The sequence below is a fragment of the Rhinolophus ferrumequinum genome, chromosome 17 (genome assembly GCF_004115265.2).
Source record: "Rhinolophus ferrumequinum isolate MPI-CBG mRhiFer1 chromosome 17, mRhiFer1_v1.p, whole genome shotgun sequence".
In the NCBI taxonomy this organism is placed as follows: domain Eukaryota; kingdom Metazoa; phylum Chordata; class Mammalia; order Chiroptera; family Rhinolophidae; genus Rhinolophus; species Rhinolophus ferrumequinum.
The window spans coordinates 58,576,676-58,602,869 of NC_046300.1; the positions used below are offsets into that span (position 1 = coordinate 58,576,676).

At 39.1% G+C, this 26,194-nt stretch overlaps 1 protein-coding gene across 3 annotated transcripts in view; it reads right to left on the reverse strand.

The window, feature by feature from the left end:
* Nucleotides 1-26,194, reverse strand: part of ADAMTS9 (ADAM metallopeptidase with thrombospondin type 1 motif 9) — a 160,381-nt gene that overhangs the window by 67,899 nt on the left and 66,288 nt on the right. For 2 of the 3 annotated variants that reach the window (XM_033132882.1, XM_033132880.1), the window contains exons 20-27: nucleotides 21,415-21,625; nucleotides 20,733-20,897; nucleotides 18,816-18,980; nucleotides 12,383-12,502; nucleotides 9,119-9,223; nucleotides 8,813-8,980; nucleotides 6,585-6,854; nucleotides 1,800-1,961 (exon numbers count right to left, since the gene is read on the reverse strand). In XM_033132882.1, coding sequence (XP_032988773.1) covers nucleotides 1,800-1,961; nucleotides 6,585-6,854; nucleotides 8,813-8,980; nucleotides 9,119-9,223; nucleotides 12,383-12,502; nucleotides 18,816-18,980; nucleotides 20,733-20,897; nucleotides 21,415-21,625 — 1,366 coding nt within the window. The remainder of the gene's footprint in view (nucleotides 1-1,799; nucleotides 1,962-6,584; nucleotides 6,855-8,812; nucleotides 8,981-9,118; nucleotides 9,224-12,382; nucleotides 12,503-18,815; nucleotides 18,981-20,732; nucleotides 20,898-21,414; nucleotides 21,626-26,194) is intronic. The other variant, XM_033132881.1, reaches the window with a different exon arrangement.

Genomic DNA, 26,194 nt, shown 5'->3' on the forward strand with positions numbered 1-26,194 from the left:
AAACCAAAACCAAAAACCAAAAATCCAAAAAACCACCCAGTGCCATATAAAGGAACTGATGACATAGCCAGTTTTATGTTCTGGCAACTCCTAAGATGCTGTCACCAACATTTGGCTATTCTGTGACTCTAACCTCCTCAGACCTTTATGACGTTAAAATATTTTACTCTGTCTAGAATCTTAGGGTGACTATGACGCTCCCCTGGATGAGTCAACAGTGTGATGGGAACGTTGGACCAAGTTCTGACTCCTGGCTAGATCCAAACATCTGAGGCAGGAACAAGTTGTATTTCTTGGACAGCACTGCTGTGCTCACATCCAGGAACACTGCCATTCGGCTTCCCCGCTGTGTCAGGCCAGACCTCCCACGGAATTTGGAATGATCTAGTCCGTGTCGACAGCGAGCATCCCAATGCATGCGTGCACTCTCCTGGCTTCAGTCCAATTACAGAAGCTTAATCATGGGTCCCATAGGAAAGAACTTTCTGAGGAGTTTTGGGAAACCCATAATACACGAGTCTCAAAGCCTGACTCCCTCTTCCTGCCTTTCATCCAAGTCCTCCAAAATGACGTACTGTCAAAAAAAGTCAACAAAAATCTCCACTACGACTGCCTTCACTACTGGGTTATGTGTATGAAACCATGAAATGCGGACACATGATTTCAGTTAGCCAGTAGTGTGGGCTCACATGCCCGTCCATCTCATTTGTCTTTTTCCCTCTCTTGGCACTTGGGTCTCCAAGATGTTAATCCTCATGTTTTAGTTTATAAATTTTACAGTCAAGACAGAACAACTCAATGGGCTTTAAATGTGTGCTCTCCCTGTAAATTCAAGAGTAGAGAGATATATTCTTGGTTAATTAAACACAAAACAACAAGCACATAAGCCATACATGTAACAGTGGCTCAAAAGCCCATTTAATAATGATAGTAATACTAATGATCATGATTACTATTGCTGATAAGTATCATTTTTATCAGAGCAGCTGACTTTGATTGAAAGCTAAGTGCCAGGCATCTGACATGCACTGTCTTATATAATAGTCATGAATACTACCAAGTTATGCCATTATCATCCCCATTTATGGAAGACAATATACACGTGTCACAAAGTCACGTTATTTGCCAAGGCCACAAGACCTGGAAGAGTCAGGGCTGGGAACGGCACCCAGTTTTTTTCTGGTCTAAATACTCTATCGTCCTTCATTGGTCATAGCAGGCAACTCTTTAAAAAGGTCTAAAAGGTAACAGCTGAAGACTTTCATAATTGGAGAATATACAGCTAAATATTTATTTATGTCCATGTTTAAAATGTGTCACATTTGATTGCAATAACAGCACCAACTTATTCTGGTTTCATTAGGGATTTGAAATAATGGGAAACATTATGCCATGAGAACAAGGGTGTATCACAGACAGCCAAAAACCAAGAAGATGATGGCAAAATTGTTATGGACTAATGTAACACATATTTTCAAACACTTTAAAAGTGTCCATGTTTTAATCAGTAGAGGTTAACCATTTAAATTAGCATTTTTCTGCATTCTTTCCTGATTTTCGTCGCTTATATAGTCAAGCTGTCTCTAATTGGTAGTAAATACACTTTTAAGATAGTCCAGAATTAAGACAGGTCTCCCAGTTAATCCGAAATCAAGAAGCTTTAACTGGAGCTAGTTCTTCTTCTTTCAAATAAACTATGAACAATAACACAGCTTGGTCAGCAGAGTCACTGTTTCCAAAGGATGTACAAAAGTGTGCTTTTTCCAAAGGATGTACTGCTCTGATCTGTTTCCTCTCACCTCTCCCCAGGTGCCATACGCCCAGTGAGGACAAGGGCCAGATTCACAAGCTCTGTGCTCATCGGGCTTGATTCTCTCCACACAGTCATTTGCGGTGTATCCGTTTTCATCCTGACACACAACCACGCGCCGCTGCGACCCGCCAGCACAGGTACTGGAACACTGAACACATCAGACATCAGTCAACAGGTTAATCTTCACCACGATATACCCACTTTAGGATCACAAAAACAGCTGACTGAAAGGTTAGAGACAAACGTGACAGAAATTGTCCACGATGGACAGAAAGCAATCATGAGAACTTCCCTTCCGTGGGGTCCTTTAATGTACACGTTTAAAATCAACACCTGGAGGGCAGGCGGGGCTTCTCCTTTGCACGCTTTAGGCCCTCAGTAGGTGTTCAATAAATGCGCATTGAGTGACAATGCGTCGTGATTTCCAAAGCAGCCGATTTATGGCCCTCCTTTATCTGGTCTGCATCTCTGCCAGGTACAGAGCTGCTGACTGACAGCACAGCTTACTGAGGAGACATTCTTTTCTTTTCAAAACTCCAAGTGCTGATTTAGAACAAACATTTGACTTCCCTTTCAACACAGGGGTCAAATTACATGCTTAACGAATAGCCAGTTGTTGAAATTCAGCTTTCATATGAACTCATTCAATTACCCGAGGAAAGCATCATGGAATGTCCCTTAGACATCATTTCCTCACAGGTAATGTTCCTTTCTCTCCCTTCATAATAGGGTCTACTTTAGTGGCTAACGGTAGCAAGACTTGTTTTCTTTATTTGTTTACATTCCCCAATGAACTTAAGCGAATTCCATATTGACAAACCTCTCTTCAGGTGCACGTTCAGTCTAGCACTCCCTCTCATGGTTGTCACAGAATTATGTTTGCATTTCAGCTAATTTCCCACACAAGCTTCTCATAGCTCTCTTATTTATCTACATCTTGAGTGTTTTCTTCTTTCCATAACTTCCTTATCTTTTGAAACCCAATGTGTTTGCCAGTATCCTTCACTCTGACCCTTAACTTGTAAAATCAGTGTGTCTATAAAATAACCATCTAGTCCTCAAAAGCAAGGCAATTCCCAGGAGTTATCAAGTCTCAAAATGCATTTGCAACAATGTTTTGAGTTCCAGGTGCCAATGGCTGATTTGTGCTTTCTATCAAACCTCAGGTCACACCAGTGTTTTTTCAAAATACCCACAAATATTGCTTTTTGCTGGTCAGTTTCTTCCATACAAAGATGTGAAATTATTTTGCTTATTACATTGGCTCTCAGATCGATTTCCCTACCTATACTTGTCAAATTATGAGCGATTTAAAAATACATTGGGTTTAATTTTAAAATGTAGAGTAAGTAAATAGATTTATGAATTCTGTCTGATAAAATATTTAGGTGATTTTTGACTCAGGTAAATTATTTATGAATTCTGAGAGAACATTTAGGTAATTTTTGATTTAGGTAAATTTTGAATGTTTTCAAAACATTCTACCTCTACTCTCTGGTATACTTACTCTAATCTTGAAAAATATTTGTTTTTTATTTTTAAAACAGCTTACTACATAATAAAAAAACACAGAGAACTATTATTTTAATTGGCTTTATTTGGGGACCAGAGTTTAAAATACTAGGAAAGACCTTCCATATTGTAAATACATTTAGAAAACATATTTTGGCCCTTGAGTCTTCCCTTTCATAATACAACCTTGTATTATTCCTTTCTTGTCTCTCCTGGGAACATTAAGGCCCAACAGGACAGTAAACTCCTTATGGGAGCCTCTGCTCAGTGTCATAACGTGTGTCCCCATTAACGACCACAACACTGGCCATAGGATTTAGTCCCTGATCCAATGAAAGTTTCTGGAAACAACAGCTGTATAAACCACATGCTACCCTCTCTTCGATATGGCTGACTAGGCCTTGGATACCTGATCCAAGGCCAACTAATCTAATGGCTGCCCAGTGACCAAGAAGATGCTTCCTACTGAGGATCTGATCAAAGAGATGGAGAAAGTGCTGAGCTGGTGTCAAGCAGTTGAATTGCACAGCCCTGAAACTGCACTGCACGGTTCCAAACCCAGGGTCAGCTTGGGTCTTTATGCTCCCAGACACAGGTGAACTGTTGTAGATAATCTTTCTCCAGGTCTAAATGTCATTTTTTTTGATTAACAGGGATTCTGAGTTCAATGCCTATGTTGCAGAATTTCACTCTCAACTTTTGTTAACAATTTTCCTATTCTCTTTAGACGACACATTTTCCTAGGTAAACATTTCTTTGAACAAACCCGATCATCCACACTGGACAAAACAAGGGAAAATGGGAAGCAAGAGGTGATGGACATCTGTTTTTCTTACCTGCCTGGCATACTTCCTCTTATATCTGGCAGCCCAGTTTTCCTTTAAGGAACCCTTCGTCCCCCAATGGATGACACCTTGGTGGGGCTGTGTGCGTATTTCTCTGCCCTTCTCTGGTCAAGGAGTGGGCAAGTGGAGCAAGCTGGACCAATCAGATTTTCCCGGGAAGTTGAATACTGAGTAGTATAACTCAAGAGTGGTTCAGAGTTGAAAGGGATTCATTAAGACAGCAACTCCTTAAAGATGTTATCCTTTAGTTACTGCCCCATCTAGATCAGGATTTGGCAAACAGCAGCCTGAGGGCCAAATCTGTTTTAATAAATAAAATTTTATTGGGACACAGCCATGCCCAATAGTTGAATGTTTGCCAGCTTTTGAGCTACAACAGCAGAGCTGCATAGTTGTGACAGAGACTGTATAGTACACATAGCTAAAAAATATTTTTTACAGGTACTGGAATATTACAGGTACTGGAACAGATAGTAAAAAAATATTTACTATCTGGCCCTTTGCAGAAAAAAAAAATGGCCAACTCCTGAACTAGATCCCTAAAGATTCTTTGATCTCTGCCTGTCCTGGTTTGATCAGTTTTGTTTGCTTTGCTTTCACTTGAAAGAGTCAGTTTCTTCTCTTTTGCTTGCAACCAGAGACCCCTAATCGATAACATAGGGAAACCTCCTACAGGGTTCAAGTTTATGCAGAAATCTACTGTAAAATGAGGTTCTTACTCCAGAATCCACTGAAAACCTTAGATTCCCATTCTCTCAAGATTATGATTTTCTGTGGCAGGAAGACCACATACAGTTTGTGTGCTGCACCAAAGACGCACCTACGACTGACTGCACACTCCCGGGCGTAGGTCAGGCACATCAAGCAAGCACTGAAAAATCACATCGTCCAGCTTCAGCTTCACTTAACTTAGAAAAAATAAAAATCCCCAAACAAAAAAAAGGCACAATGGGGAGAAGAATGGTGTTGCCTATTGCTGCAAAAAAGGTTACCTAATCCTCCCTAATTGGGGAACTCTGCCCAAGGGCAGAATCATTCAATCTTAAAGGAATGTACCATCCCCAAATGTAGTCCTCAATAAGTATAGCTTTAAAATGTTTTAAAAATGTTTCTAGTGCTATCATTAGAACACACATGGAGTTCTGAATTTTTTCAACTAGAAAAATTGTGTGACATTCACTGATTACCTCCCTCAGTCACCCTTTAATTTCTTAGAAGCAAGATCTCTTCTAACCCAGGCGAAGGAAGACTTAAAGCAGGAAGCAAGCCAGGAGAATGAAATGGTGAAGGTCCCTGGCAACTTGGCAGATGCCCTGCAAATGGCCAACCCTGGCAGTGGTGCAAATGCTCAGTGGCTAATCAGAATTCACAGGAAAGTCAGTCAAATTTATGGTGAGAAATGGACAGCTTCCTTCTAATGCTTTTTAGTCTAAAAATAATAAAACACAATTAGCAGTACTAGAAGGAAGTAAATAGTAAATAATTAAAAAGAAGACCTGGGAGTGATTAGTAAATCCTAACTGCCCACACCTACCCAGGGGCTCATGCTTCCTTACCCTATCTGCAGTTGCATTAGACACGTTCACTATTCCACATTATAATTATTTGGGGGGGGGGGAATTATTTAGTAAAAAAACCAAAGAACATTCAGAAGCATATTTTTCCCTTTGAATACAGAATATTTTTCAAGGTCATCCAGTTCGAAGGACAATGATGATGATAAGGATAATTGTCATACTCTATTAAGGTCTCACCCTGTGGCAGGAAGAGTGCAACGTACTTTATTTGCATCATTGCATTTAATCCTTACAACCCAGGAAGGCCAGAATTACGGTTCACTTTGTTTTACAGTTGAGAAAACTGAGGCTCAAAGAGGAGAGCGGACCTGTCAAAGTCCACAGGTGATGGTACTTGCTCCCGAGCGCAGATTTTACCTAGACTAGTGTCGCCAATCCAGGACAATGATCTACTACTACAAATTACACAGCAACCACGCCACTGTGAGACTGCACTCATCTGGAAAGCAGCGAGAAGGAAAATGACTTTCATTCTGAGTTCCCTTTCAGAAACGTTCCTCTGCCCTTTGGATTCCCTACAGGTAAGAGCTGCCTGCTCCCTCCTGCTCAATCGTCACAGCCTTCACAGAACCTTCCCGGCCACCTGATCATGTCACCCAGCAGTGACACGCCCTCCTCCACCCAGGGAAGGTAGCTTACGGGCCCACGCAGGCAGCATCCTGTGACACCTTGTCAGGGACTGCAATTAACCCACTGCAGTTCTCCCCAAACAAATGAAAATGCATGTCAATCTCTGGAAAGACAAAATGCTCCAAAGGTGTTTCTAGTATTTCCCTCTGAATGCTGCCTCAACTGAAAGAGAAGGAAAATTAAGAAAAGACCTCAGTGAATACTCACTGCTCCCCAAGGGCCGGTCCTCCACTGGTTTCCACCGAGCACGTGGGTGCGGCTAGGGCTGAGGCTCCTGGGGTGATAATCCTCATTTGGGGAAGGGTGCTGCGTCAGGCCACTGTCTGGGATCCACTGAGGGCACGGTGACATGGAACAGTCCTGGTTGGTTTCTGGGATATAATCTGGGTCGCATTCACTCTGATCAATCACATGGTCACTGTAGTTGACACATACCACTTGCCGGGTCGCCCTACCTTGCCCACACGTCACAGAACACTACGTTGAATGTTCAGAAAGAGAAAGGATCAGTCATTTGGCAGTCATAAATTCATGAATGTGCATTTCCTGTAAAGTGCTCACTACTCACCCAACTGATCAGGTCAAAACCTTGGTGTCGTCTTTCACACCTCCCTTTGCTTCCCACCCCATAGCCATTTCACTGAGAAATCCTGTCAGCTCAGTGTTCAAAATATATCCCCAGTCCAGCCACCTCTCACCTCCACCATCAACTCTCTGGTCTAAGCTGTCTCCTCCTAGGCCAAGCCACAACCTTCCCTTGCCAGGACTACAGCAATAGACTTTTGGCTGGGCTCCTGCTTACCATCTTGACACCACCCCACCCCACCGAAGTCTGTTATCCCCGGGGCATAAACCGTGACCCTTGCAAACGAAAGTCAGATCATGTCATTCCCTCTGGTGACTTCCCAAGTCACTCTGCATAATGTCCAAAGTCCTTAGTTGACCTGGTGGACCCCTTATGATGTGGCCATTGGCTATTGCTTTGACTCACCTCTTACCACTCTCTACTCTCTGCATTCCAGCCACACTGGCCTCAGGGCTGTTTCCTTAGCAGGCCAAGAACACTCCCAGGACAGAGTTTGTGCATCTGCTGTACCTTTTGCTATACCACACGGATACCCATGCAGCTTATTCCCTCACTTAATTTCAGTCCCACTCAATGCAACATCAGGCCTTTCTGATCACCCTGTTTGAAAGCACGCCCCACCTTTCTCTAAGCGGTTACTCCGTTGGATGCTTTTTCTAGTACTTATCAGTATCTGTTGCTATATTATGTACCCATTTCTTTATTTTCTCGGTGACTGGACTCTTCATTGGAATCATCTCCATGCTAGCAAGGACTTTATTATTTGTTGTCCACTGCTCTTTATATAATATGAGTAAGCTTCAACAAATATCTGGTGAATAGACCAATGTATCTGCTATATACAGAGGGGGCCAAAAAAATGTATACACATTTTAAGCAAAGAAAAAATTGTATTAACATTGTAATACTCAATATATACCTATAACAAAAGATGAATACAAGTCACATCTGTCTTCTGCAACTACAAGAGGTGCTCAAAGTGGTTACCATCAGCGTAATTTTAATACAGTTTTTTTTCTTTCTTAAAATGTGTATACATTTTTTTTGGCACCTTCTGTATATTTCAAATAATCTTTACAACAACCTTGGAAGGTAGGTATATTTTGGTGTTCTGTGAAGAACAGAAGAAACTGAGGCTCAAGGTAGCCAGTGAATGTCAAGGCCTGGATTTGTACTCAGCTCTCTTTGAACCCACCTCTCAAATTTCATATATATGCTATGATATTTATTGAGATATCAGTCTCCATTTTCCTTATGATATCTCTTCACCTATGCTAAGTTCTGTGTTTCCCGGACTCTGGGGTTTTTTGCAAGGCAGAAAACAGGGGCTGCCTGAAGACGAAAATTTTTCTGCTTTTTAAAAATCCCATCGATGGTGCCTGATGTGCACAGGAGGCTAGGACCACAGCACTGGCTGAGGATTCTCACTTCTCACCCTTGGCAGAGAAGCCAAGAACCACTGGATTTCAAGGGCACATAGGACACAGCAGGCATGTGGACTCCAGGTAAAAGGCCGTCTCTTTACTCCTCCCTTTATCTTTGCCACTTTTGGTACTCTACAAACCTACTGCGTTCTGATGTGACTCAATTAAGGCTGGGTTTGCCCATCAGCCCAACAGGCCAGGGGCTTCAGTAGATTGTAAGTTGATGTGCACATGTTTTAAAATGTGCACTTCTTGTACTTCTAGCTAAGATTCATACCAGCTGCACGTATGTGAAGCCGAACAGTTTAAATCACCATCTAAATCGAATTCTAAAATATTACCCATTGACATTTGGGGCCTGCTACTAGTCATCTCCCCTACTGTGGCCCAATCCTCTCCCAATTCCAGAGAATTCACTCGCTTACAGGGCTCCAGTCCAACGCCGTCCACTGCCCACAGGGGGTCACAGAACACTCCTCTTTTTCCACTGGTCTAGGCTGGGTTGTACAGGCACTCTCATCAGCCACAGAGCCATCCTCGTCCCGGCAGCTCACATATCTCATCCGGGTACCTTTTCCACAAGTGGCTGAGCACTGGGTGTTGGAGTGAAATAATGTAGAAATGTTATTTGGAACGGTCGCTAACTGGACAGTAGTCCACTTTCTACTGTCATGTCAGAGAACATCTTCCTCCCCTTCCACCCTCTCTACTTCCTCCATTCTATTTCTTACTGGAGTCCAAGACCCAAATCGCCACTGGGTTCTTGGTGCATTGTGTGTGCTTCTCCTTGCTTCCGGGGCAGGTGGGGGAGGGTGACAAGATGGCGATTCGCAGTCCTAGACGTGAGAAGGGGGGGAAAGCCAGTTACCTTCATGTCAATGTACACTTTAATGGTCATGGCATATAAAAGTCTAAGGGCTAAAAATTCTAAGACCTCAGATTTGTGTGTGATTTTGGGCAAGTAACCTGACATCTCTTAACCCCAATTTCTTTAACTGTAAATGAAATGCAACCTGAGTTGCTTTGTGGGCACCTTGATACAGGGCCGGGGTCTACTTAGTGATTCTTAATACCATATTTATTTACCCACTCACGTGGAGAGAGACAGAATATTGTAAAGTGGCAGATAAGTTGGGAAAGAGCAGGATATCCTTTTAAAATGAGCAATTGTTAATGTTCCAAAATTCTGAAGGCCAAATTCTGTTCTCAAATTTCAATTAGTTTCTTAATCAAAATTTGCTAATCATGAACTTGCTTTCCGAGTGTATTTAAAGATAACTCCTGAGGCCCTGAAGGTCAAATCTAGATATAAGAGGTATATTCAAAATCCTGATGCTTACATTTACATAACACTCCTCAATACTCGGAGAAAATCCCTATAATGAATTGAGGCCATGCTTGTGGAGATAATATTCCCAGACTTACAAATGGGAAAAGAGAAGTGCACACCTGCTCAATCATTCCCAGCCTCAGTGGTTAGCAGATATTCTTTGATTAAATACATATCCACTAAATGGCTAAGACGTGCGGGGCATGGCTCAAAGTGCTGGGGGTTCAGTGCTGAATAGAATGATGCATCCTTGACTTCAGGGAGCTTACAAATTGAATGGGACACTCTGTTACTTGGCTCTAGACCTGGTCTATTTCTCTGCCCATCGTTCAAAGAAAGACACAGGGATCTTTTCATACAATGAAGAAATAATTCATAGGCTGCCGCTGTGGGGTCTGCCCTATAGTCCAAAGCATATTACAGAACAATTTGAGAGATATAGACAATTTACAAAAATATGTACCATATTTTGCCAAGTATAATGTGCTCCCGTGTATAATGCGCACCCATCTTTTTGGCCCAAACTTTCAGGGGGAAAAAAAAAATCTTTCGTTTTAAGTTTTTAATTCAAATTTTTGTTCACGTTTAGGTACTTTTTTATATATATAAAGGAATTTTAGCTTTTATTTTTTTAACATGTTATGGTACAAGAAATTTTATGTAACAAATATTTACAAAACACAGATACAAGAAATTTTACGTACTGGTAACAAATTTACGATAGTCACACCTTATAAAAGGCCAAGAACTCTTCATCCTTGCAAGTTCATTGTAAATTCAAAACTGATTATTGTATTCCAGGGTATTATTTTGCATACAGATATTGTTATTGATTCCTAGAGTTATACTTTTAACTCAGAAGCATAAATAAAAGAATTAAAAACATTTATATAGATATGGAATAAGTACTACCCATGTATAATGCACGTTCTTATTCTTCCCTCACAAATTTGGGCAAAAAAGTGTGCATTATACCTGGCAAAATACGGTATGTTTTGAATCTCTAAGGAAATTGCTACGTCCTCACTTCATGATTGCTCGGATGTAACAGCTAACATTTCCCAGGCATTTTGGAATATTTCAATAAAGTAATAAAAATAAAGATGACACAACTCACAAGTAATGTTTGGTTAGCTGATCATTGATGACAACATGAACAACGGTGCCATACTCATTCACTTTTTTGACACTCTTCATCCATAAACAACTCATGTTAAAGTACAGCAGACTGAGGGTACTCAGAATGGAGGCAGTGCACTGGCCAGATGGGGCCTCCGAGCATAAATTCTGGGCATAGTCTGGGTTCAGACTCAGTCTTCAGCAACTAGCAAAGCTGATGTGTAAGCCCAAGTCTTCTCTACATCAGTGATACCAAAATCAAGGCCCACACAGAGCAGTGTGCTGGTGAACGATTATCAACTAGCTCTTCTGAGAAAGGTGTGTATGTGTGTGTATATAGATAGATATGTACACACACATATATTATACACATATATGTTTATATATGTATATATGCTTATGATAAATTTTACTGATACAAAGGATGTATAGCACACAATTTACAAAAAAAAAGGAAGTATACAATTTATTTAAAATTCCATACAGCCAATTCTCACAGAATAGTTTTGTTGGTTGGCTGAACTCTTGAATCTATTGACAAACTATGGTTATAAATGGACAGCTGTAGTTCTGACATAAATGTTAGCCGATATTTTGTTTACATTTAAGAGTAGGTGAAAGTGAAGCAATGAAGATACATGTAAGAACTTTACTCATTCATCAATGACATGAATGATTTCTTTGTTGAACCAGTTAATAATTTTTCAAAACCAGAAAAATATGTCCTTAATTTTTTGTGTGACTCACAATATAACAGCTGCAGACACTAGATTCTTTTAAGTTTAATTTGCATTATTATTTTCTCCATCATTTTCTTACGTGTAACTAATCAACAAAACAATAAATTAAATCCTGAATTATACAGTATTTGCTGATTGCTGTGCTGTAAATACTCTTACTATGGCCTATCTCAAGCTACCAACTAGACGTCAGTGAACACAGAGTTGGGAGAAGACATGCAGTAGCTCACCATTATATAGTATTTCTACTGCACACATATACACACGTAAATAACCTCAAGAGCATAGGTAATAGTAGAATGTAGTAAAATAATTAGAAAGTGATAAGGTTGAGTATTTATCAATTTAGTTTTTAATATCACCTATGTAATTATATTTTCAATTTTCAATAATGGCTATATTTAACAACCAGCTTGTAAAATTCCTGAAAATTTACCAATCATCTCTCATGAGCTCGAACAAGTCAGCACCAGCACACTACTACCTGAACATATGAATTGTTTCCTGAACCCTACACTGAAATCATTAAAAAAAAATCTGAGTTCATGAAAATAAGGCCAAACAATTAACATTTGTCATCCAACAAGAATCAGAATCAAACCTACATACATTTCAAATAATCAGAGAAGAGTAAAACTGGCACATCAAAATACTTGATTCATAATGTCACAAATGAGGAAATCCAGAACAGTTTAATCACCTGTTTTCTCTATCTATATACTAACCTATGAAAAGACTTCAATTTTGACCGAACCACCAGGAAGTTTTGGCACCTTAGCCAACAACTGAGCTGGGCGGAGACGTACCTGGGTATCCCTTGGTCTTGTTGCTGCATTGCAGTCACTGTCGTCTACCACTGACATGTAAGGCCCAATGACGCATTTCACTGCTCTTTGCTGGTATCCCTGTCCACAAGTGACACTGCACTAGGGGAAAGAAATCAAACAAAAAGTATATACAATTCAGCAAGATTGCTCTTTCCCTTGCTTTCCCTATAACATTCTACAAGAGAAAAAATATTTCCATCATAGTGGACCAAAGTGTAGGCACCCAAAGAAATTAGGTAAAAGAGGGCAATCCTGCTCTGCACAAATTATACTGATCAATTATCACTGTAACACTTGGAATTATTTCTACCTCCCATGGGAAATGTATTTGTAGGAGTTCAATTCCTAATTGTGACTCCTGGAAGGAGGAGAGTACATTTCAATCATCTTTACATCTCTCACAGCTGCCAGAATGCTGTGGCTAAAATAAGTACTTAATAGAATTTGGTGACTTTATTTGACTTCTGGAAAAAACTTCCTAAGAAAATAATCAGAGTTTGCATCAATATTTTTGCATAAGTATGGTCTCTGCAATATTATTTATAAAAGGCAAAATGTTATAAACCACATAAGAACACAACAACCAAAAATCAGTGAAATACACCATGGCATACAGGTCCTAAAGAAAACAATGTAGCCACTAAAGGCTAATTGTTAGATTTAAAAAGCAGTCTAAAAAACATTAAGTAGAGTGAGTGATGTCATGAAAATGGCAGATCAGAGAGCTCCAAGAATTGATCCCTCCGCTGAAACAAACAATCGTTAAGGTGGCACTCTGAAACCTAATAAAAAACTTACAGCAATTGGCTGAGTACTTAATGAAGAAAGAAACTGCCAAATTTCAGTCAGGAAGTTCTGTGGCATTTTTATTTACCCCCTTAACCATATTATACATTCCTCTAAAATGTATGTGGAACTTTCTCCAGTACAGGCATACCTCATTGTATTGCGCTTCACTTTACTGCGTCCCACAGATATTGTGTTTTTTATAACTTAAAGGTGAGAGCCTCTACTGGCAAAAAGATTATGACTCACTTGACTATGATACTCGCTTTACTGCAGTGGCCTAGAACTGAATCTGCAATAGTTCCAAGGTACGCCTATCTAGACCATATATGAGGCCATGGAACAAGACTCAATAAAATTTAAAGCCTGAAATCCCTGGTCACAATGGAATAAAGTAGAAAGCAAAAACAGAAGGAAAACTGAAAAATTCATAAATATGTGGAAATTAAACTACACAGTTTCAAACAACAAATGGGTTGAAGAAGAAATCACAAAGGACAGTAGAAAATACTTTGAGGATAACTATAAAGATGCAACAAAAGCTGTGTTCAGAGGTAAATTTATGCCTGTAAACACCTACATTATATAAAGAAGATCTCAAATTAATAACTTTATACCTTAAGGAACTAGAAAAAGAGTAAACTAAACCCAAAACTAGTAGAGGAAGGAGATAATAAAGATAAGAATAGAGATAAATGTAATAGAGAATAGAAAAACAGAATCAACAAAACTAGAAATTGGCTCTTTAAAAAGATTGACAAAATTGACAAACCCTTACTAGGACTGAAAAACAGAGAGAAGATCCAAATAACTAAAATCAGAAAGTGGGGGCATCGCTTCTGACTCTACAACAACAAAAAAGATCACAAGGCTACTGTGAACAATTATATGCCAACATATTAGACAATTTGGATGAAACATACAAAGTGCCAAACACACACACAAATTATCCAGAAACACACAAATCACAAAATCTGACAAGAAGACACAGAAAATTTCAACAGACTTATCAGAAGTAAAAAGATTGACTCAGTAATCAAAGACCTCTCAATAAAGAAAAGTCCAGGAGCAGATGGCTTCACTGGTGAATTCTTCCAAATATTTATGGAAGAGTTAACACCAATCCTTCTCAAACTCTTGAATTGAAGAAGAGGGAACATTTCCTAGAGTATTCTACGAGGTCAGCATTACCCTGACACCAAAGCCATTACCACAAAAAAAGAAAACTATGGACCAGCATTTCTTATAAATATAGACACAAAAATCCTCAACAAAATTTTAGCAAACTGAATCCAATAGCTTATTAAAAGGATTATATATCATGACTAAGTGGGATTTATCTCAGAAATGGAAGAATGGTTCAACAAAAGAAAATCAATCAATGCAATACACTATGTTAATAGGAAAAAACACTTGATCGTCGCAACTGGTAACAGAAAAACAGAAAAATTCAACACTCTTTCATGATAAAAATACTCAGAAAATTGGGATACAAGGGAACTTCCTCAACATGGTAACAGGCACTTACAAAAACCCACAGCTAACATCATACTCAACGATGAACAACTGAAAGCTTTCCTCTTACGATCAAGAACATGACAAGGATTTCTGCTTTCACCACTGCCCAGTCAACACTGTATTTTATGTTCTAGCAAGAGCAAATAGGCAAGAAAAAGAAATAAAAGGCATACAAATTGGAAAGGAAAAAATGAAACTATTTCTATTTGCAGATATCATCATCCTATACATAGAAATCCCAAAGAATTTATTGGGAAAAGACAAAAACAAAATTACTAGAGCTAGTAAACAAATTCAGCAAAGTTGTAAAGTACATGATACACACAAAAACCAGTTGTGTTTCTAAATGCCAGCAATGAACAACCTGAAAAGGAAATTAAGAACACAATTCCATTTACAACAGCATCCAAAAGAATAAACTACCTAGGAACAAATTTAACCAAGGAGGTGAATGATTTCCACACTAAAAACTACAAAACATTGCTAAAAAAAATAATAATAATTAAAGAAGACCTAAATAAATGGAAAGACATTACATGCTCATGGTTTGGAAGATTAGCTATCATTAAAATGGCAATATTCCCCAAATTGATGCACAGATTCAATGTAATTCCAATTAAAATCCAAATGATCTTTTTTTGGAAATAGAAAACCAGATCCTAAATTCATATGAGTGGCAAGAGACACCCAAATAGCCAAAAAAATATTGAAAAGAAGAACAAGCACAGGCAACAAAAATAGACGAATTTTACTTAATCAAAATTAAAAACTTTTGTGAATTAATGGACATTACCACAAGAGTGAAAAGGCAATCCATGGGATGGGAGAAAATATTTGCAAGTCATATATTTGATAAAGGATTGTTATCAAGAACATAAAGAATTCCTATAACTCAACAAAACAACCAGCCAAATTTAAAAAATGGGAAAAGGAACTCTACTAAGCTCTACATTTAAAATGGTTAAAATAGTAAATTTTATTTTATGTGGGGTTTTTTTGCCATAATTAAAACTATTTAAAAAATGGAAAAAAGACTTGAAGAGATATTTCTCTTAAAAAGATTTACAAATATCCAAGAAGCATATGAAAAGATAGTATCACTACTCAGTAGGGAAATGCAAATCAAAACCACAATGACTTTATTTAATACTGTGTCAATTATATTTCAAGAAAAAAGTAAAGTCTTAGAAAAAACCTCCACAATGAAATACTACTTTACACTCATTAGGATGGTTGTTATTTAAAACAAACAAACAAACAAACAAGCATTGGTGAGGATGTGGAAAAATTGGAACCCTTATGCTTTGTTGGTGGGAATATAAAATGGTGCAGCTGGCATGAAAAATAGTATGGTGGTTCCTTCAAAAAATTAAACATAGAATTGCCATATAACCCAGCAATACCACTTTTGGGTATATATCCAAAAGAATTTAAAGCAGAGTCTCAAAGAGATATTAATATACTCATATGTTCATAGCAGCATTATTTACAACAGCCAAAAGGTGAAAGCAACCAAAGTGTCCATCAACAGATGAATGCCTAAACAAAGTGTGCTATATACATAGATGGCATATTATTCAGCTTTATAAATTTTAGGAAGAAAATTCTGACACCTGCTGCAACACAGATAAACCATGAGGCTAGTACATGAAACAAAATAATCCAGTTACAACAGGACAAAGACTGTATGATTCCCCTTCTATGAGGTGTCCAGAATAGTCAAATTCATAGAGACAGAAAGAAAGTAGAACGGTGGCTGCCATGGGCTGGGGAGAGGGGGAATGGGGAGTTATTTAATGGGTAGACTTAGTTTTGCAAGATGAAAAGTTCTGGATATCAGTTGCATAACAATGTAAACATACTTCACACTATTGAACTGTATACTTAAAAATGGTTACAATGGTAAATTTTGTTATGTGTATTTTACCACGGTTACAAGTTTTCAAAAAATAGGCAAAGGTCTTGAATGGACATTTCTCCAAAGAAGATATACAAACAGCCAACAAGCACGTGAAAACATGATCAACAAGTCATTAGGGAAATGCAAGTCAAAACCCTAATGAGATACCACTTTACACCCACTGGGAGGGTCATATTAAAAAGCAGGAAAATAACAAGTGTTGGCAAGGATGCAGATAAATTGGAACCCTTGTGTATTGATGGTAAGAATGTAAAATAGTGCAGGTTCTGTGGAAAACTGTTTGGCAGTTAAAAAGTTAAACACAGAATTATCACATGATCCTGCAACAATACTTCTGAGTATATACCCAAAAGAACTGAAAGCAGGTACTAAAAAGAACACTCACACATGAATAGTCACAGCTGCACTATTCACAGTATCCAGGAGGTGCAAACAACCCAAATGTCCACTGAGGGATGAATGGATAAACAAAGGTGGTATATCTACACAACGGAATATTATGCAGCCATAAAAAGGAAAGAAGATGAACCTTGTGAACATTATACTACATGAATGAGCCAGACACAAAAGGTCATGTATTTAATGATTCCATTTATATGAAACACTTAGAATAAGGAAATCCATGGAGGTAGAAAGCAGATTGTGGGCCATAGGAGCTAACAGAAAGGTAACTAGGGAGTAACTACTTAATGAGTATTTTGGGGTGATGAAAATGTTTTGGAACTAGATAGAAGTGGTGATCGCACATTATGAATGTACTAAATGCCACTGATTTGTTCACTTTAAAATGGTTAATTTTGTTACATGAGTTTTACTTCAATTGAAAAAAAACACAGTACAATGTTAATATTAGTTTAAAAGTATTAGAAGAAAATCATAAACATATTAACACTAGGAATCTCTGCAGTATAGTTAGGAGTGTATTTGGTTTTCTTCTTTTCGCTAAATTACACTTTGCAAAATGTCCCTTATGAACATGCATTACTCTTAAATAATACTTTAAAAAAGTCTGTTGCCCTGAATTGCATGTTCAGTCAAAGGAAGAACAAATCTCTGGCTAGGGATGGCGTGGTGTAGACAGGGATAAAAAACAGGTCTATCAGTTCTAAAAGATGTTATATTCAAATCATAAAAGTGACCCTGAACTGTGCATTTTTCCTCTTACTATTCTGTAAGAGTTCTGCAGATGTAGACAAAGCAGAGGCAAGTTTTCGAAGTGCAAGTGGACTTTCCCGTTTATGCAGAGTGATCGGACACGATCAGCTATTTTGACTCGGGATGCTGGGTAATGAGGATTCAGAAGACTGTCAACGTTAATGACAGAAATTGTCAGGGTGCAGTAATAAAGCTGTTCCCATGTATCGCGTGCATATTGGAAATGAAGACATAGCTAGAAAGCTGAAGTGGCTGGGGCTGTGAGTGGACAGGGTGGAGGGACAGTCATTCTTCAAGAGATGATGTAAGTGACAGCAGAGCAGACAGCTGCTCTGCTTCTCTTGGGAACCTGGACAGCTGCTTAAATAGTACCCAGAATGCTTTTTGCTTCTATATTAGGAAGGACTTAATTTGAAGAGTAGTGGCTTCTCAAATGCAAGCCCAAGGGAGACTTTCACTCTCTCCTTTAAGAATAGGTCAAGTTAAGACTTAAAACCTACAGACTAGAGGACTCGGAAAAGATTCTTTCAAAGCATGATGATTCCGCCACCTTTGATCTAATTAATTCTGTTTGAAGAGTCTGACTTATTTATGAGAGAGGAGCTTTGGGAAAGTGATGTTGGGAGCCAGCACATCCCGTCCAAATCCCTGTCCAGACTGTCCTGCCAAAGATGCTGGTGCTGAATCACATTCTCCGTAACAGACCCATAAGGGCACACTGGAAGATAACATCAGCCAAACACGAGCTCTGCTGTGAACTGTTCAAACACTCATGTCTCAGTCTAGTTCTGACCCAAGGGCGTAGACATGGACGTGGGTCTGCAAAGGTAACAGTCAGCTGCAGGTGGGCAAGTGGCAATCCTTGGAACTGGGGCAAAAGGGTTGCAGTTTCTCATGCTTGACCTGTAGCCATGGAGGTACAGTGCAAGTCACAGATGCAGCATTAAAATCCCTGCCCTGGAATGCCCAGCTGCAAGCCCTCTCCAGATAACAAGGAAAGAATGTAGTTAAGAACTTTATCATTCAAAATACCTGTCCCCAGGGACCCGCCTGCCAGGACGCACATTCTGGCTGCTGACAGGTCTGCATGGAGGCCGGCTTGGACTCAGGGTCACAGATCCTATCATTTAATCGATCTTCACCAAACTGACACCAGACCTGGCGGTGCTTGTGCCCTTTTCCGCAGGTGACCAGGCACTGTAATAAAAAGCACAGGCAGTAAGGGTCATTGCCGAGAAGTGTGTTGTGGGTCCCAGGGGTTATGCGCTGACCAACAGGAACAGCTGTGCTCTTTCCCCACACAATTCTTCTCTCCCACAGCAATTTGTAAATATATCAGGGCTCATTCCATTCATCCATTCATTCACTCATTCATTCATTCATTCATACAGGCTCTGGGCCAGTTTCAAGCACAGAATAAACTCAACACAGAACCATGCTCTGTAATACTGAAGAATGACACTCATGGTTTTCTAATACAGGAGTTAAGTGTGGGGAATTGATGAGTCAGACCAACCTGGGTTTTCATCCAGAGGTCAAGTGACCTCTCTATACCTCAATGTTCTCATCTGTACAACAGGGACAATAGTACCTACTGCAAAGAACTGTGCAAACTAAACGAAAAGAAATTCAAGCGAAGTACTCACCACATGTTCATTTCATGTTAAATATAAGCATTATCATCTATGCTTATTACAAAAATCTTTAAAAATACAGAAAAACATGAAAGAAAACTATAATGATCCAAAATTCTCACTGCCCGGGAATAATCATTCACATAATTATTTTGCTGTTTTCTTCTCTATCTACAAACTGTTGGATCATACTGAATGTATAACATAGTTTGATATTTCCAGCCTCCAGTTAACCAAGTATTCTTGCAAAACTTTGTTACTTAATTTGAAATGATACTTTAGCTAATATTAGCTATCTAAGAAAAGCCAACTATGTTCTTTCATCATTCTTTAACCAATACTAGAGTTTAAGCTAAGGCAGCTTGTTAACATAGAATGAAAGCACTAGGTTTGTTGTTAATTTATCCAGGAATCAGACACTGTTAATCACATGCCCTGTTACCTGTCTGCCATTTCAGGGGCATTAACATTATCCTTTTAAGATTCACATTTTATTTGATGTGGAAAGTAAACAGTCACTTTATGCTTGAATGGATAAGGGAATGTACACAGAAGCTGTTTGTGGGGAAACACTGCTTTCCCCACATCCTTGGCCTGGCCCATAAATAAGGGAACTTCAGTTCCCCTTCCACTTGCTCCCACCAGCTCGGTGAGACTCTCACGGGGCTATGTTAATAATGAGTGCTAACACTACCATAAAACAAGAAAGAGGCTCTACTTCCTTTCTCTTGCTGTCCTGGGGCCACCTGTGTCGGCCACCTTGTGCTGTCCTGGGGCCAATAATGGACGGTGTGCCTTATGCTTCATCAGGTAAGAGATGAGAAAGGCATAAATCTGGAATACTCAGCCTGGTCCTTTCTCTTTTTTCCAAGTTTCCACTGGCGAATGGATGGATAAGTCAGATAGGTTGCTCACTGGGGTCTAATTCTCCTGTTTGAAAGATGAGGAAGTAGGAAACTTCATCTGTTTCTTCAGATCTAAGCCAGTACAGTTTTATAATTCCTGAAGCCCTGATTTCCTTTACAGTGACTTAGCAAGGGCTCAAAGAGGAGAAAAGGCAAGGGAATGGAACTTCAAAATCACCAACAGAAGCTGCTATGGTCCGTGATCCAACTAAACACACTGTGTCTCTGAGTTCGCCAGTGGACCTGTCATATCCAGTACCACGGTCAGGGAGAGGGTAGAGGACTGGAGTTGTTTCCTCAAGGAAGCGGAGGGTGGGAGAAAGGGGCAGAAGGTTTAACCTTGAACCAGGGCCGACTCAAAAGGAGAGTATCAGTACGACCTAGGGGAAACAACAGCCCACCCCTCTCACCTCTGACCAGTCTCCCGATTTCCACTGTGGACAGGGGAACTCATTGCACCTCTGAATGGTGACTTTCTCTTGATGGGTGCATTTGCTGTCGTCCAGTACATCATTTTGTGTGTTGACACAAATAGCCCTTCTCCTCTGGGTCCCACCATCACAGCTTTTAGAACACTGAAAAGACAAAAAACTAAATAAGTCTGTTGCTGAGTTTTTTATCAAGCATGCTCAAGATCCTGGCTATGCTGGCTTATCTCAGCCAGATCTTAAGAAACCACCAACCAACCAACCCTGGCCAATTCTGGTTATTATTTGGCGGCTATCTGTTCATGTTATCAATTTATTTACCAAGTTTACAGTGAGGTCAATATTAGCAAATTGGCATAGGAAAATAAAATTGGAAATGGCCTATGAAGTATGGAAAAAGTGATTGGTCGAGTTGTTCCACCACTCCCAATTTTCCACATGCCACGGCCATATCAGACAAATTAATTACAAATTAATTGTGGTACACATTTCTGCAGCATTTGAATGGAGTCAGGCATTATCAATCAATCATGGTACTCTGGTTCCATACAGTTCAAGGGGGCTTTTCAACACAGCCCTAACTAATGAATTAGTTGATTCATCACCGTCAGCTTATCAGACCACATTCAAGGAGACGACTCTGTTTGAGAGAGAACCAACTTACTTCTGTCCAAGCAGAATAGCGCCAGCCACCTGTGTTACATTCTCCAGAGCATTTTTCCTGGTTGCTTGGTTTGGGGTGACTGCTGCAAAAACTGTCATCAACCCTCTCGGTCTTCCCATCTTGCCGACTATATTTGGCACAGTAGATGTCCAATGTGCGGTAACCCAAGCCACACTGGGCACTACATTCACTCCTGCTGGCAACGTGCCACCTGTGCATAACAATGGGGAGAAGCCAACATTTTTGTTAAATATATATCTGTCTCATCTATATTCAACTGGTGTCAGAGTTGAGTTCATTTTTCTTCCTTAACTCAAATACCATGAAACCCAAAGCCACAGTTAGTTGCTGAAATCCATTTTTTTTTAAATCCAATTTTAAACCAACATATCTCTGTATTTTTCATGGCTGCCAATGTACATGGAAGTCACAGAGTGCTAACCAGAGGTTCTATCTTTGTGAAGATTCTCCCCTGATACAGTCAATCTAAAATTCAAGCAACCAAAAAGAAAAAGAAAGAAAAAAAACATTGGAATTCAACAAAGCAAAAAAAGCAATTTTATATTTAAAAGGTTCATGCTACCCAGCATTTCACTTCTCAAGAAGACTGCTTCTAACAGAGAACCACTGTTGGAAACTCTCCCTAGGAAATCGCCTTTCTGTGGGCTAGAAAGTGCTCAATGAACATTCTGTGGATTAATAAAGGAATGGATAATTTGGACTGCAATTGTGGATTTCAATGGTGCTCAACTGTTTGCATGACTATCTGTGAATAAAGATTGTAAGTTCCTGGAAGACATGGACCTTAGTCTATACAACTCGATTATACAATTTAAGGAATATTTTATTGTTTTAGAGTACTTTTAGGCCCATGGCCAAGTTGAGAGGAAGGTACAGAGATTTCCTGCAGACCTCTGTCCCACACAGTCATAGCGTCCTCTATTATCAACATCCGCACCAGTGTGGCTCATCTGTTGTAATGGAGGAACCTACATTAACTCATCATCATCGAAGTCTATGGTTTACATTAGGGTTCACTTTTGGTGCCGTACATTCTATGAATTCGGACAAATGTATTATGGCACGTATCCATCATTACAGTATCATATAGAATATTTCCACCGCCCTAAAAATCCTCTGTCCTCCGCCCATTATCCATCCCTCACTGCTCCACGAACATACATTTTTAAAATTAGATGAGAATCTACAAATCTTTGGCACCTACAGTACCTTTGTATCTATAGTGCCTACAATGAGCCTTTCTTGGCGTACAGTGGGTGCTCAGAATGGGATAATAAATTGACCGGTTCTTTTAATGCCGGTTAGTGCTTAAATTAAAAAACAAAAAAATTGCTTAAACTGAATAGAATAGTATAAATAAATGAACTTGAAATATACAGAGTGTGCCCAAAAAATGTGTACACATTTTAAGAAAGGAAAAAACTGTACTGAAATTATGCTGATGGTCACCACTTTGAGCACCTCTTGTAATTGCAGAAGTCAAACGCAACTTTTATTCATCTTTTGTTATCAGTATATGAGTATATTGAGTATTACAATTTTAATAGTTTTTTTCTTTTCTTACATTTTTTTTGCAACTTCTGTATTTTGTTGATTAAATGTAGCAATCCAAAAAGATTAATTTCTTTATAATCTTCATTTGGATTCACTCTTGACTGTTAATTCTGTATTGCTCAGAAAATTGGTGGTTTGGTGAATACCAGTGTCCTAAGAATTCTTCCATCCACACCTGTCCAGGGGGAGGACTCAGGAAGAAAACAGGAGTACGTACTGGACACATGCTTATTTTGGAATTTCTCACAAACACTCAAAAGTCGGTCAGAGTTGACCTACTGTCATATTTGGCATGTAAAGTAGGCTACTGAGATTTTCCACGACAAAGTATTTTGGGGACTTTGCTCTAACCTGGACATGTTAAAGGAAGGACTGTAAAACAACGCTTTATCTCATCCGGTCAAACTTTAATCTGGGCAAGCTCTTACTTCCCTAAGGAAGTGAGACAAAAATGCGGACGAATTCAACAGAACTTCCATTTGCCCTTTGATTCTTGGCTACCTTCTCTTTGCCTTCATCACCATTTCCTTGTGGAAAGGTTATTTTCTATCCTGGATAGTGGAGGCAGGAGTCCTGGTCCCATAAGAAAATACTCCAGCAGCTCAGCCTGGAAAAGTATAGTAGTCTCCTTGATATTCACACAATCCCCAGGGCCTGAGCAGAGACCTTGGAAAGAGTCTGCGAAAGGTCATACACTGCCTTGGGAAACTCCTCCTCAAAATGCTATCAGCTCTATGCTTCAGTCTCTCTCTGGAAGGTTGTCTCAACTTCAGTGTTTTAAATTCATTCAGTTCCTTTCACGTAACTATGGTATTTTATTACTACATTTCAGAAAAGCAAAGTATTTGTTAGTAAGTGGAAACAAAAATAGTGTGGTCTCTGTGGGGGTGTGGGGCATTAAATAATTTGGGGAGCTACTGATTTAAGCAGGGTTCTATATTGCAGACTTTCTGAGGGCCTTCAAAATGTTAATCAGCAATATGAATCTCCACCTACGGGAGGAGGTAGTCAGTAAGGCTTCTCAGACATACTGATCCACCATGGACCGTCTTGTGGAACTAGTGTTCTACAAACATGCTTTGGGAAAAACAATTTTAGAGTTTGACCAATCGATAACCCTCTTCTCTTTAGTCTTCCAGTTTTGCACTCAGCCACTTGGCAATAATTAGTATAAATCACAATTATAGCAACTGTCAGGTTGACAGAAGGAAGATGGAACAAGTTCTTTGGGCTCAGTTTAGGTCTTTTTATGTTTCTCAGTGAACAACTTTATTTTTCCAACGACCCATATAAGCCATGAAGATACACGTTTGAATGATGACAAATAAACACGATCTTCTATTTTATTTCAGATGTGAGCATGCACCTGCCTAGTTACTAGGCTTCATAAGTTAATCCTAAACTCTCTTTTTTTTTCATTTCATTTTTAAATTCTTACTCCCAAGGTCTGTCCCTTTTACCAAACATTTCTACCAAAAGACAGGGCTACAATTACTTCACCTTCTTTTCTTTAATCAGCCAAAGGTGCTATTATCATCCAAGCCTGTTCCCTGAGCTGCTGTCCCCCTTTGCTTTCAGTAGAATCTAAGTATTTCTTTTTTAAGTATAAAAAAAGGTGGGAATTTAGAATAGCACTTTTGACACATCTACTATATAAAATGAAAAGGTTTTAAGCCCTGGTTTTACTTAGGTATTATGAAACGATTTTTAATAAAAGCCAGAGGATGACTTATGGAATCAGAAAGACCTACGTGTGAACGCAAGCCCTAACACATTTAAGCTATTGACCCTAGGTAGGTCACTTAACCTCACTGAGACTCAGCTTCCCCATCTGTGAAATGGGGAGAAATAGGATCCACTTCACAGGGCTACTAGGAAGATTATGAGGCAAGGCATGTGTAGCATTTAACACACATGGCACCCACGCAAGATGGGTAGCTATTACTATTAGTGTTATTATTATCACTCTACTCTTGGTGTTTTATTCTCCAGTCAAGTTCTAAGTATCATGTAACTCCACATAAACCAAAAATACAGTTTGAGGAGAAATCCAGTTGAGATCTTCTGTATAATTCTACATAAAAGCCTCATGGATTCGAGGCTACCTTTCAATGCATTCACTTTCTAAAATTTGCTTTAATTTTTGTTTTACATCTGAAAGCTTCCAGTGCAGGAGAACCTTTGGAGAGCATCAGATTAGCCAGCATCATTACAAACACAACTGCCACTTATTTTGGAATCTGTTTGAAGTGAAAATTCTAGTTTCTTGAAGTAACAGTTCAAACAGTAGGTCAAACGGGTGCTGCTGGGGTAAATTTAAGCAGGTTTTCTTTCTTTTTTTTTTTTAATGGTCATGTTCTATTCCTCAAAATGCTTTGCACAAACTTGCCTTCCCTACAATTATAAGAGTATGCTTAGTGCTACACACAGGAGTTCCACAGTATCTGCATTTATCGTTTTGAGACTCTCCCAGCTCAGTCTGATTCAGCCAGCTGAGAAATGACAACTAAGGGGTCCAAGGAAGGTAGGGAACAGGGATAAACAGAAAATTCCTGGGAGTTACTTCTTTTCCCAAAGGAAGAAAAGCTACACAGAGTGCGCTCAACGAGTATCATGCATTATGACTGAATTAAAAATGAAAACAGCTTTCCCCTAGGGTTATGAGTACAGACTCTGGTACCAGGGGCTGTGGGAGAAGGGAATGGGGAGTTACTGTCCAGTGGGGGACAGAGGTTCAGTCTGGGAAGATGAAAAAGTTCTGGAGATGCATGGTGGTGATGTTCCACAACAATATGATGTGCTTACCGCCACTGAACTGAACATTTAGAAATGGATAAGATGGTATATTGTATGTTTTGTATATTTTACTATAGAAATATCATAGGCTCAAAGGTCAGAGAGACCACATTTAAATCCTATCCCTTCACTAACTAGTTGTGTGACCCAGGGCAATTTGTTTAACTTCTTTCAGCCTCTGTTTTTCCTATTTGTTAATTGGGAATAATTAATAATACTTATGTCATTGTGTTGTTTAAGGAATTATAGGTTATTAATAAGACAATTAATAGGACAATATTATAATAGGATATTAATTATATTAATAGGATAAGATTTTATATATATAAGAACTATCCTATTACTGTAAGACTATCCTATCACTATCCTATTAATAGAATAATACACAACTGTTAAAAATAGTTCTTAG